General features: G+C 40.5%; 1 protein-coding gene across 11 annotated transcripts in view; it reads left to right on the forward strand.

The window, feature by feature from the left end:
• MTCL1 (microtubule crosslinking factor 1) overlaps nucleotides 1-13544 on the forward strand; it is a 99541-nt gene that overhangs the window by 76793 nt on the left and 9204 nt on the right. For all 11 annotated transcript variants that reach the window (XM_048938567.1, XM_048938568.1, XM_048938569.1 and 8 more), the window contains 4 exons: nucleotides 525-692; nucleotides 6034-6288; nucleotides 10102-10407; nucleotides 13088-13119. In XM_048938567.1, coding sequence (XP_048794524.1) covers nucleotides 525-692; nucleotides 6034-6288; nucleotides 10102-10407; nucleotides 13088-13119 — 761 coding nt within the window. The remainder of the gene's footprint in view (nucleotides 1-524; nucleotides 693-6033; nucleotides 6289-10101; nucleotides 10408-13087; nucleotides 13120-13544) is intronic.

A 13544-nucleotide genomic window follows, 5' to 3' on the forward strand; every position in this document is an offset into this window, starting at 1 on the left:
GTGCAACAGCACAGAGACCATTTTCAATATGACCAAGGCATTCTCAACAAAGCATAAATGGGATCTGTGCTTTGATCATGTTCTTCAGGAGGGAAAGAAGCCTACCTGGTGTTTGTGACTTCGGTACCAAAGAGGGTACTGTTGCAGAGCTCACCTGTGTGTAGCTGCCTGGAACTGAGGATAAGTGTGAGGTGCAGACTAGCAAAACACCTTAGCAAAGACACTCAAATCGAAACCTCACGTTTTTCCCTGTGTAATTTTGTCTGATAATACAAAAAGCTTTACAAGTGAGTCACTTTTTCGCAATCTGTAGTTTGCAAACACTTGAGATTTGATTCTGAGCTATGAGTGTATATATGAGACGAGCACTACTGTATTAAAAGAACTTTATTAGAGATGGCCTAAAATATAGGCACGAAAGGCATTGTTACTGCAATGGATGTGCAGGCATTTTTTCATCTTACAGGTGAAACTGGAGGCTGAAGGCATCTGGTGACAACATATATTTTGCTTTGTTCTGGCAGGCAAGTGAGAATCGGAAGCTGCTGAGTGCTGTGAAGGGCCTGCTGGATGACTTCCGCTCCGAGCTGCGGGACGATGAGCGCGAGCGCCAGGGGCTCCAGCAACAGTATGCCCTGGACAAGGCAGCCTGGGAGGTGGAAATGACTGAGCTGAAGTGCCATCTGGAACAGGTACTTTCTCAAGTCCAGCACCCTGGAAGGATGCTGGAGTCATTTAATGACTCTCTGAGAGTCAGAAGAGCTGCTATATTTATTCATTTTAGCCTGTTGCCTGAAAGCCCCCCTGAAGCCTGGGCAATGCTTTGAGTCATGAGTTGCCTCTTGGGTTCTAGTTGTCCCAGTATGAGTGTTTGTTAGTAGATACTGTGTAATGTAAGTAAAAATGAAGGGACTGAGCCTCTTCTAGCTATATGTTCTCAGCACAGCTGGCTGGTGATGTATCGGCTACAGTAAAGAGACTTGCAGGTGCCTGTTCTTATTGGCATTTATAGGACAGAGAATGTCTTGGTGTTGGCATACTGACAACTATCTCATCACTGTGCCTTGGCACATAAGAACTGCAGTATTTGATGCATGGGAGAAAAGAGTGACTTAACAATTCTGAAGCATTAGATCAGCTTTGTAGTGTTGAGCCAGCCAGTCAAATCTCCTGTTAGTGAGGGGTGGGACCCTGCTGAAGAGAAAGCTCTAGCTCTGAGTTACTATTAGAACTACGTATATAAAATCTGGGCTGGGTGCTGCAGTGCAGTGAAGATGTACAATTTCTGAAACAAACAAACAAACAAAAATCAGCAAAAAGTCCACGGGGGTTCATTTCTAAAGCTGATGGCTTAAGAGCTCTAATTTACCATACTGAAAAAGGGAGGAGTGGGGGAAAGAGTAAGTTCAGATCTTGAGAAAAAGATTTGCAATTGCAGAGCTTCTCTGCAGAAGACAGATATAATAAAAATATTTGCTGCTGAGAGGGTGATGTATTTAGGAGGATTTACTGAACATCACAGCACTGTCTGGAGACTCACTCTGACGCACAGAGCTGAAATGTGAGCACTTATTTTTCTGTACAGGTACTGTAAACTTGTTCCCCAGAATGAAGAAAGAAGCTTTTCATTTTAGCAGTTTTCTCTCAGTGGATTCAAATTCTTAGTTCAGATCAGCTGCTTCTTAGTGCATGCAAATTTCCAGAGAGGAGGTCACTTGAAAAGAGAAACAAAATCGATCGCCATTTTTGTTCCTCCCAGAATAAACCCTGGATGACAGTTTTACCTTAAACTAGAGATGGCAATGAAGAACAAAACCTAGAGAAAGTTACTTTGAGAATTAACTGCCAATTTAAAGCTCGCATGTTCCGTGTTTGCATGAGTGATTTACTTCAGGGCTGCCATTTTGGTTGTTGCACAGTGCTGCTCTCCCTGCCCAGGGACAAGATAGATTTACACCATTCCTTCTGGGGGCTTTGTCAGGCTCTTTGCCATCCCCACTGCTCTACTGGCAATAATCTCTAATGTATTCTAATTACTGAGCTGTGGGTGTTACTTTTTGCATTTTTTTTTCAAGCAAATGAAAAGAGTAAAACTGATCAATATTTAAGACATAAAACTAATTTCCTCAGCAGATTCCCCAAACTGCATTTATATTTCACAGTAAAAAGAGATTCCTTATGAAGCAGCAGAGAGAGAGCACGTAAATCATAAGAATGTCAGTTGGGATAGTGCTAACAGTGCTCATGTCCTGCTGAGGTCTGTTGTATTTGCTCACAATTACAAGGAAGCAATTAAAAAACTAAACATAAAAAAAATAGTAATATTATAAACATGAATTGCAAATATTGTAAGTATGGAACTGACTCAAACTAATGATTCAAAATATGGGGGTTTTGCTCTTGGTTATATTTGAGATGGGAAGAGCTAGTAAAGAACACCTAAATTATCAGCATTCCATATAGTCACATTAACAGACTTCTGTTCTATCCCAACATGTGGACTAATAGCTTTAGCTGAACAGCCAAGCTTGCCATGGTGTGTGTATAGGAGGGCTTTGAAGGATGTCGTTTTGTCACTTTGATTGGCAGTGATGAAGCAGCAGGCTGTGCAGTACTCCCACCACAGGGGGCTATAGGGCTGTCCAGCCCCTAACAAACCCATAGAGAATCATGGCCTTTCTAGTCTCCACTTTTGTATGCACTGTCACTGTTTTCCACCCTTTTTGTGAAGCAGTAGGTCAGTCAGCAAGAGCGTTTTCCTCAAGAGTCACCTCCTAATTAATGGTTACTGACAATGATTTTGCATATTAATGCTTGAACTCTGTACAGGAAAGAAAGAGCAAAAGGAAGGAAGAAAACTCCTTTGTTACAAAAGCACCGCATACACAAGTTGATAATGTACTGCTCCCTGCTGCTTTTGTGCTTTAGCACTGCGTATCATTAAAATAAAAGTCTTGGCTCTCAGAAATGAACGTACATCTTATTTGGCAGAAGGCTTTTTAGGCATTGTTTTTAAGATAAGATAAGATAAATAAATAAGATAAATAATGAGGTTGCTCCTAAGTATGGAATCTTGGTAAGTCTGAGCAATAAAGAGCCGCAATAATTGTCAGCCCCCAGCTGGTGGAAGTGAAAACTCCCGGTGTTCTGGGAACTATGAGCAAACCCAGCCCATGTACTGAGAACTGGCACATAAGGACATGGACCCTCACTAGGATTTCAACCAATAATCAAGCTTGGGGATCCTTGAGGGGGAGCATAAGTTATGGAGTTATTGCAGAGGCGTTCAGCCACCTTACCAGTCAGCAGGTTTAGGACTTAGATTTTCATGCTAAGGAGCCACTGATGAACCCTTCCTCTATGATGTGAGCCCTGTCATAAACACAGAGACAGGACTCCCCAGACACTGAGAACTGCCTTCTGAGTGTAAAGGCATCACCTCTAACTGGGAAATGTTTTGTGTCCCAAATCATAGAACAGCAGGAAATTGTTCTTGTTTGCCTTGGTTTTGGACTTACCTTTGTCTTTACCATATTCTTCTCAAATGGAGCAAGCAGCAAGGCTCTGGTCTAGATGAGTGGACTGACACAGGATAACTGACAGTGTTTTGGTAGCTTGGGCAAGGCAGTCTGGTACAGCCAGGCATTCTTGGTATTGCTGTTCTGAAGCACGTTTTTTCACTTCCTTGCCTTTACTGGCTTTCCTGCTCTTTTCAGGCAGCATGGCCTCAGGAGCACTGCCTTTCTTGTTTGCTAGCTGAAAGGCTGAGAATTTGCTCAGTGGTGGTGAAGAAGTCAGTGGTATAAGGGGAGAAAGAATATAAGTGGAGTTCAACGTTTTGCTATTTATTTTTCTTCTAGATTAAAAAAAATGGAAGAAGGAATTTGCTTTATAGGGTAATCACACAAACTCTGTTGCAACAGAGCATTTTTTTTACGTATGGGTTTGCTTTTAGTATTTTTGAGCTTCATACTGGCTAAAGAATTTATTGCAGGCATTTGTATGTCTGGCAACTTAGCATGTTAACCATAGTTACTACTGTAAGTGGCATTATTCCCCAGGAGACTGCAGAGTTATTTGGTGGAGACCAGGCACTCCAGCCTGGTTGAATTTACTCCAGGCACTCCAGCAACACCTGCTAAGAGCTCCTACTAAAAGACACAAAGTCTGCAGGGGCATTAACGGTCCTTGAAAGGTGAATAAACAAGTCCTGAGTAGCTCTTTGTCAGGCTTAGATGTAAGAAAACAGTATAGTTTATGTCATTTTAGAGTCTCTGACTATTTTGGATTTTATCACATAATATATTATGGTAAGTAATTATTGCCTTTTCTTTACAGACAAGGATTGTAGAAGTAGGGTATACACCACTAATTCCAAAGGGCAGGAGGAAAGCATTGTGGTTGGCAGCAGAATAACTTTGGGACTGCTGTGGGCAGCCTCCATGCCCTTATCTACTGGTCAATTCTCCTGCACCCACCTGCTCACCAGTGCCACCAATGTCAGTGGGATTTTTACCACTAAGTGAGTGGAGCATCAGTAGAACAGTGAACTCAAGGAAAGAAAAAAAACATTTCAATAATATATAATTAATTATCCTGTTAATCTTTCCAGCTGAATTCCATCTTTACAATACTCTTAATTCTTCTGCTTTTTTAAAAAGATTTTCCACATAGTTGATGTTATTTCTTCTGCTCTAACTCTGGTACCTACCTTTTGGTTTGTTTACTGAAGCTTGAGTTCTGGAGTTAATACTGAGTGAAATGCTTTGCTGCTGTCAAATTTACCTTCAGGAAGGTTTTACAGGTGTGAACAGTTGCAGACGAATGCCCATCAGCATCTAGCATCTGTGCCTGTACAAAATATCACACACTTGAGTCAAATGTTTTCAGCACCGTTCTGGCTCCACAAATTTACACTGCATAAATGGGTTAAGGGTCAGAAGATGGTATGTCAGCATCCATAGAGTCACAGAATGGTTTTGATTGGGAGGGACTTTAAAGATCATCTAGTTTTAACTCCCTCACCATGGGCAGGGACATCTCTCACCAAATTAGGCTTCCCAAAGCCCCATCCAACCTGTCCATAGGGTGCTGCTCTTTTGTAATTGATTTTTATGGTTACTTGCTTGGTTTGAAAATAACTGACTTTGGAAATTGGTAGTATTTTGGTAGGAATTTGGAAGTGGTAGGAGTTGCAAGTATTTAAAATCTCCCTGTAATGCGTGTGATTGTAACAGGCTGTTCTCTGCAGCCCAGCAAACAACTCAAGCGATGGCCTCCCTGCCATTTATTTGGGAAGGATGTTCCAAAGACAAATATGCTGCACTCCCTAATCCAGTCTGAACTTCTTTTTGATCACAGAGTTTGAGCTTACATTCTGCTTTACACAATTTGAAAGTGCTGTCCTCCCTTCTTGCTAAAGGAGCACGTTTCCTAGGAAACCTGCTATCTCTGCCTTTTGAAGACAACTTCAGAGGCAGAAATGAGTTTTTAGTGCTCTTCTCTCTTGGCTGCTTGCATAGCCAGACCCATCCTGACTCATTTACCCATCTACTCAGTTATAAACAAAAGGTCAAGTTTCAGGGATAAATTCTTTCCTCTCTTGAGCTAACACAGTGACATTGAGCACCTTTTTCACTCTGACCACAGTCTAGCAGTGGTCAGCTAGAAGCACGGGGTTGGGTTGGAAACCCCTTTCCAGCACATCACAACTACATTTTCCAATGATCCTATCACTTTGAGCCAGCTATCCTGATCTAATTGAGCTGATCCACCAGCATGAAGTAAAGGAGAAGGAATAGAAGGTGTCATCAGCTAACAGTCATACAACAGTCTGTGATCTGCAGAGATGGGGGGACATGATCTCAATACATCTCTCTGTGCCGATCCCTGCTGGAAGGTATGAGGAGGTATACAGAAACACACTGCTGAAGGCTGCTGTGGGCAGAAAGTCTCTAACACAAATTCCTTTCCTGAGACAGGGTTTTACCTGAGAAAGTTTGATGTCCTAATAACATTTTGTTTTAATGGCAGCTGGAAGGGAAGAATGAGAGCAGCTTAGGAGAAACAGGCCTAACTTCTGATGCAAAGGGAGCTTTTAAACGGGAAAGAGAGGAGCATAAGAAGCTTCTGGCTGAGACTCACGGTGTGGTGATGGACCTCCGCTGGCAAATCCAGCACAGTGAGAAGAACTGGAACCGAGAAAAGGTGGAACTCCTGGACAGGCTTGATAGAGACCGGCGAGAATGGGAACGCCAAAAGAAAGAGCTGCTCAGGCGAATAGAGCAGGTGAGGAGTCGGCTTTGGAGTTGGGGTGGGCAATGGTTGGCTGCTAGTATGAGGTATTACATTATTACTGCACTCAGACCGAGGTCAAGGAACAGTTCAAAGGAAAAATATTTTAAGGACCAGCATAGGAGCAATTTTGGTTCCTTAGATACATCAGTGTTTCCCAAGATACAAAACAATTCACATACACGAGGGAGCAAAGGGGAAATGCTCATAATCCCTATAAAGCCTATGAGAAATCAGCTCCAGGTTAAAGGCCATTTCCTGCTTCATTTCCATTACCCTGGACAGGCACGGTCACATTGATTCATTCTGTTTGAAAGCTTTTGTGCATCCCTTCGTGCTTAAACACTCAATCCCACGCGCAGGGTTATTCAAGGTTGGATATACAGTTTCCTGCCAGAAAAGTCTGTTCATCTGTGAATTTGCCACCAAAGATACAGCTACTGTAACTATTTGTGAAGAGCTCTGACTGATAACAAATAAGCAGTTTGCAATGCTAAGTATTCGGAAGACATTTCTGACCTTGGTCACATTTTGTGCACACCTCTGTTATCATTTGCAGATCTGATAATTACATACCTATGCCCTCGTTTTTCATGCCTGTCTGCACTTTCATCTGCATAGTATTAGAGCTTGATTTGAAACTGTTGATCTAAATTATGCTTAATGGATTTATTATCTGGCTTGAAGCCACACCAAAAAAAAAAAAAAAAAAAAAAAAAAAAAAAAAAAAAAGAAAAAGAAAAATTAAAAATGGAAAATCAGGTTTAATGATGGAGAAATAATACGCCACTTTTGACTGAACTATGTTCTTCTCTGAGTCATGCATTACAGGAAGAGTAAGAAAAACAACTGAAATTGTGGGTGCTCAGTTAACTGAATGCTTCCTGTCTTTAAGACATCAAAAATGGAACTGCATCACATTTGTGCATGGTCTCTAGGGAGCAGTGCTGTCTGAATGAACTACAAAGTACCTTCTCGTGTTAAGCTGATGAAAGTGTGGTGTAACTTCATGACTGGTTTCTGAAAAGGGTTCTTTGTCTGTGTCTCATGGTCTCATCCTTGGGCTGCAACAAGAAGAGAAAAGCCACCAGGCTATAAATATTATGAGTACAAAACTAAAATTCATTGTAAGTGATGGCTGTTAAATCCTCAGAGAAGCATTTAAGTGAATGTTGTATTCCACAGGTATTTTACAGATCTGAGTAGGTGGTGACCAATATGAAAGCTTTACAAACCAAGAAAGATTATTGTTGTTTCTTCAAAATACCAATAAGTGATATGCTGTTCATCCGAGAGAGTTTTTGAGAATACTTCATGTTGCTTTATGAACTAGCCCTTACAATGCCTTATGATGCAGAATTATAGTATGTCTCTTAAGATAAAATAACCAATGTGCATGAGCTAAGAAGGGGTATAGCTGAGCTCTTCATCAGTCATCTTGTTCCCATATTTCACTGGCTGAGATCTCCCTGTTTAACTAGACTGATTTCTAACTGTTGAATTTCTGTGGATGCTTCATGCAAAATGAGAACTAAGTGATTGTTAAAAAATTTCCCAGTATACTAAGGGCATGGGTATACGCTTTTGCTTAGAGTCACTCGTACCTCTTTGGATGTTTATCCTGCTGTCTCTGTGAAGCGTATTTTTTAATATTATCTCTTCAGTGTCTCCTCTGTAGCCTGAGGGAGTTAGCCTTGTTCAAGACTGCCTAGTCTATTCCCTGGGAATGAGGCACATTGAAGGGAGAAGAGAAATCCCTGCTAATGGTACCTAGCCTTTAATTTTCTTCAAACCTGACATAACATCTCAGTGTCATCTTGAGAGAGTCTGCAAAATAGATGCAAAAAACCCTGGAGCTGATTTCTTCTTTTACTATTCTGAATCTTCTAAAGTCCCACTATATATTTACCGTGCAAGAGTGGTACACAATATTAGCAATAGATAAGAAAAATAAAAAATATTATGTGAAGCTAGTTTCAGAGGATGAGATGACCAGAAATAGCTCTTGAGATCTTGGCTATCTGCCTGCAAAACTTCATAATCCCATCTTTGCTTATAATCAAACATTTCCTTGTGTGACAGGAAGCTTCCAAATATTTGCAGGCTTTTGCTGAATATCCTCTCAGATTGCAGTCATGCCCTGCTTTGCGTGGGAGCAATTAGTATTTCTCTGAAGTCCTTCTCAGTGTTTTTCTGTGTGTATTCCATGTATGGCGATACTTGGAGGATGAGGAGACTACACCAGTGTGTATATTTGAACAGAGTCTAAGAGATAACTGAAGCATGTGTGCCAAATTTCCTACTAATGCTTTATGCCTGTCTGCTTTAACATAGCTGATGAATAATGCAAGTATGATGTGAGAGGGAAGCTCACATCAATGTATAAAATATATCAAACACTTTACCCTGGATAGTTACAGGAATACCACTTGCACATAAAAAACTATTATGACCTACTTCTTTCTGAGCTCAGAGGTTTATTTTTATATTTTCAAGTTCGCTGTCATTTGTTTTCCCTTAGTGAATCTCCCTCCACTGTGCTCCTAAACCTAATTCTGCACAGTTCTCACCAATAAATATTTAAAACTACAAGGATAGTGCTTTACTCCAGGATCTCTTGAGATACACCCTCCAGACCCTACCTTTATAGGACGTCTTAAGTTAGCTCCTTTTAATAAAACACTTTCAGTTTTTGTGAACAATAAACAAAACACTGAAGATACACTTACATTTTTGTGCGAGTTCTGCAATTTGGGACCTGGACTAAAATCTGCATTTGATCTACATTAGGCAGTGTGGTGCTGGTTTATTTTCCTATATGAATACAACATTAGAAGACTGTTCTGTAGATCTTCAGTCCCCAGGAACCTAGGAAATAAGTTGCTTTTGCAGGTTATTCTCAGTAACCTTAGCAGATTGCTCTAGCAAATCATGGGAATTATGTATCAGATTGCTGCTGTTATTCACTGTGTCTGAATGTATCATTCACCTCGCCCACTGTAAATTGTATTTACAACTAGAGCAAAAGTTGATCGTATAACCTAATTCTAACATTGATGCTAGTTCAATGTCAATAGTGATTGGTCCTCTCTTCATCCAGTTCTTGCAAATTGTAGAGTGAATAACTTTGATGGTCCTTCTATATATATGTGTTTTCTTAAAAGTGTTTTACGTGCCTAATTCATCCCTTTAAAAATTTGTTATTCTTAGAAATAGTCAACTTTCTAGTTGTGCATTAGGAGTAAACCATCTCTAAAACAAAGCTTTTGCCTTTTGTGAAGAGAAATTTTCCACCTCTGTAAACAAGATGAGTGGTGTACATGAAAGTGCAAGTCTTATATTGCTTATGAGAGGAGAATTTGTTTTTGTTTTCATGACATTCAAAGTCACTCACTCTTATTTGGGTTCTACTTGTTCTGCGGTACGATCTCATATCAGGATTGCTTTTAAATAACAATGTTGAGTTGATCCTTTAAAAATTGGATTACAGGTAGATGCATGATTTTGTGTGCATTTATGCAGTGTGTATATATATATATATATGTATATAGGTAAAGCAAGATGCGTGTAAATAATCAAAAGTAAATATGTATTTAATCATTTGTGAGTAATAGCATCCAAGTCTTAAGTCCATTTCCCATTGGAAAAAGACCGAGGGAGCAAAGCCAGCATGCCTGGAGCCATGCAGTGATCTCAGCCAGCCCTCCAGCTCTCTGCATTGCCTTGCTCCTGGGGAAGGATAAGAAATGCAGAGTGCCATACGTTGCATGAATAATTGCTGTTCCTTCCAATCTGCTTTGTTTCCAGCTTCAGAAAGAAGTGAGCCCACGAAGAGGAGGGGGCTTTCTATGTGACCAGAAGGAGAGTAACCTTCGTCCATTTACAACCCAGGGGAACCTTCACATGCCCCGTCCGATGGGGTCAAGATCCTACTCTGACTCAGATGCCATTCAGTTTGATGACCGGTCACTGTCCAAGCTGAAGGAAAGTGATCGGTGCAGCGCCACAGAGAACCTCTTCCTGGAGTCACTGTCTCTTGATTCCCCCGATGAGTCGGAGGAACATCGCTCCCGGCAGCTGGAGCGAGAGAAATTTGTGACCGGATTAACAGAAGTACGCGCACTTCTAACTTTTGTCAAGCCTGCCTGTTGTCTTGTGTCAGAATTAGTACCACACTCCTGCTCTCAAAAATGAAACGCTGTGTCTCAGTCACTGCTTGCAGTTACTCAGTAGGAAATTTGTTAACGAATGGGGTTTGTTCCTTGTTAGGAGCCGATCAGAACGGTGTATATAATGTGAGAAACGGGGAGCCGATCTGAAGGCCCCAAAGATTACATCATCTGGTGGCCATTCATGTTATGTACGATAACAAATTAGATGCAACGTGTTGGCCCAGAAGGTCTTAAACCATCTCATCCACTTGTAAATACATGTATAAATAGGAAGAAGCATGGGTATACATTGCTAGTAAAACTTGAAGCTACAGAGAGCTACTTCAGGCTCCTCCATTGTGGCTGCCTCCTAAATAGGTTAGTGGGAGGAAGTGAGATGAGATGTTGTAAAAATAGAAGTATTCACCATCAGTAAAGTATCTGACCTCAGATTGCACCATAAAGCTGCAGAAATCCAAAACACCATGCTAAGAGATGCTGTTGGACCATAGGGAATGTATCAGAGAATCATAGAATCATCAAATCATCTGGAAAAGACCTCCAAGATCATCCAGTCCAGCCGTCCACCTACCACCAATATTTCCTCACTAAATTGTGTCCCTTAGGACAACATCTAAACGGAATGTAGTCTGTGTCCTGCTAAAATCTACTCCACAGCATTCTTAGTCTCACTGGATTCAGGTCTTCATAGTTTTGTTAGATGTTCAGCCTGTGCTCTGAGCACATCAGAGCTTGAGTTGGACACATTTAGAGCTAACAGGAAGCAGAAGCTTTCCAATAAAAAATACATCTACAAGCCTCTACTGAGGCTTGAAAAGTTGACCACTTTGGAAAAAAGCCTGTCAGCAGGTCAGATATCAGACTTCCTCCAAGACTAACAAAGTTTCACCAGTGTCTTGACTGGACCATGTAAACCTGCAAAAACTTGACCAAAGCATTTATTTGAGATGTATAGCATTGTTCCTTAGCTAAAGGATTGGGAGATCAGGTTCTCTGAGAGAAAAAAAAACAAAACAAAACAAAAAAGATTAAGAACAGCAAGAAGTGTGGCTGCAGTTCTTACATTTTGGGTAGCTGGCACTGCATATGCATTCCAATTAGATTTTCCTCCCTCCAGTAGCATAAAATTTTGGGGAGCAATGTGGGATTCTGTATTTATTATCTCTCAGCTGATTATTTCATATACATTCAAGTGCTCTGTGTAAAATGTTGATACCATTGCCATTTTGTGTTTCATTCTGATTGCCATTTTCTTTGCTTTCAATTCAGCCTGGTAGTTAAGAGCAGAAACCCCTTCAGATGATTTCCATTTTCAGATGTTACCACCACTGACAAAAGTGTTGGCAGCAAAATTAGGTCCTTGGTGATATTTGCAAAGCTTCTTCCTTTCAAAACATACTTTGGTGAAACCTGTGCAAAGTGATTTTGCCTCATTGGGTTTGTTCAAGCAAAGCTGATTGGAGTTTAATGAGTAGCTTTACTAAGGATGCACAGAGGCAATTGCAGGCTGCTGAGTGTTCCTTGCCACTGTGTTTCTTTGTGGTACAAATTGTAGCAAAGTCAATCCAGCCTTCAGCCTGATTCTCCATTCATTTAGATCAAATTCACTCTGTAATAGCTGCACTGAAGCCAGCAAATTTATTCCAGACTTACACCAGAGTAAAACTCTTATTTTTTTCTCTGACTCTGGATGAATACCGAGAGGGTATTTGCTGAGTGAAACAGTGCTCTGTTTGGATAATTATAATGAAAAATACACTTCTGTGTTGGCAGTGTACTTGAATTCATGAGTGTGTATAAAAATAATAAGCACTAATACTCTTTTTTTATTCCTGATCGTATTTTGTATTTCCTGTTATGTTAGAAATGTAAACAATTAAAAAAATGACTGCAAAGAAGTTGCTTCAGCAGTATCTATTAAAAAAAAAAAAAAAAAAAAAAAAAAAAAAAAAAAAAGCAACAACTAATTGTCACAGAGAAGTAATTGCCATAAAAACATCTTAATGCCACTAGCAAACTGTAGGTATTCCCCTTATGAAGCAAGTAATAGTCTTCCCATGCATTTAATATAGCCATCTTAATGGGTTTCATATGGTGCCATTTGATGGTTCCTAAATAACATATATTGAAATCTTATGTCAAAGGATCACATTTTATCTCTTATTTCAGCACATCAAGGCCTCTGACATGAAGCAGATTCATTCCATGAACACATTCGCTTACAAATAAGTAGTCCAAAACAATACATTGTACATGTGGAAAAAAAAGCCATTTGCAGCTTACTTCTATTTCAGTGCCAAGCGGGGAAATTGCAAATGGAAGGAAGATACAAATGCTGTCTTTTTTTCCATAGGTACAGGTTCAAGGCTGTTCTAGATGTAGCATACAGGCTTTCTGTGTGCAGGCTGTCATCCTAATGGGATTGACCATTTTGCTGCCTATGTGCAAAGAGAAGAGTATTCTCAGAGGCAATTTAAGATTCCCTATCTGAGAGAAAGCTGCTTTTTAAAGCCAGACATACCTGGTAGAACCACCTAGAAGTGAATGACAGAACATCCGCAAGTTAATGCCACAAATAGGTTCAGAAATGACTTACACTGTTTGTTTTTGTTTTTCTTCAGGAGGAAGAAACACACAAAGGAAATCTTCAAAGGTGAATAAAACTTGCAGAAAAAAAAAACAGCAAACAGTCAGATAACCAGAGTTTTGGCATTCTTGTGCCTAAAGCACAGACTCCAGGCATAGCTGTGCCACCTCCTAATCAGCCAGCAATCCAGATTAATGGATTTAGCCAGGGATTAATTTGTCTCAATATGCTTCTGTTCTGCTCCGATTAACTTGGGCCACATTCAGCTGTGGTGCATAAAGATCAAACTGTCTGAAAGTTCACAATGCTGCTGCTTTGTTAGCAGGTAGTACAGACCTGTAGACATAGATATATAGAGGAAAACCATTGGTGAAAAGGACCTGACATACTCTTGCATGTCCAGGATGTTTTGCTTTGAACTAGTTCTGGTCTGATCTCATGGGCTGAATGCCCATCTGGCCCTAGAGTGCCTTCCTGTGCTTCTGGAGAGT

Source organism: Lagopus muta, chromosome 3 (genome assembly GCF_023343835.1).
Source record: "Lagopus muta isolate bLagMut1 chromosome 3, bLagMut1 primary, whole genome shotgun sequence".
In the NCBI taxonomy this organism is placed as follows: domain Eukaryota; kingdom Metazoa; phylum Chordata; class Aves; order Galliformes; family Phasianidae; genus Lagopus; species Lagopus muta.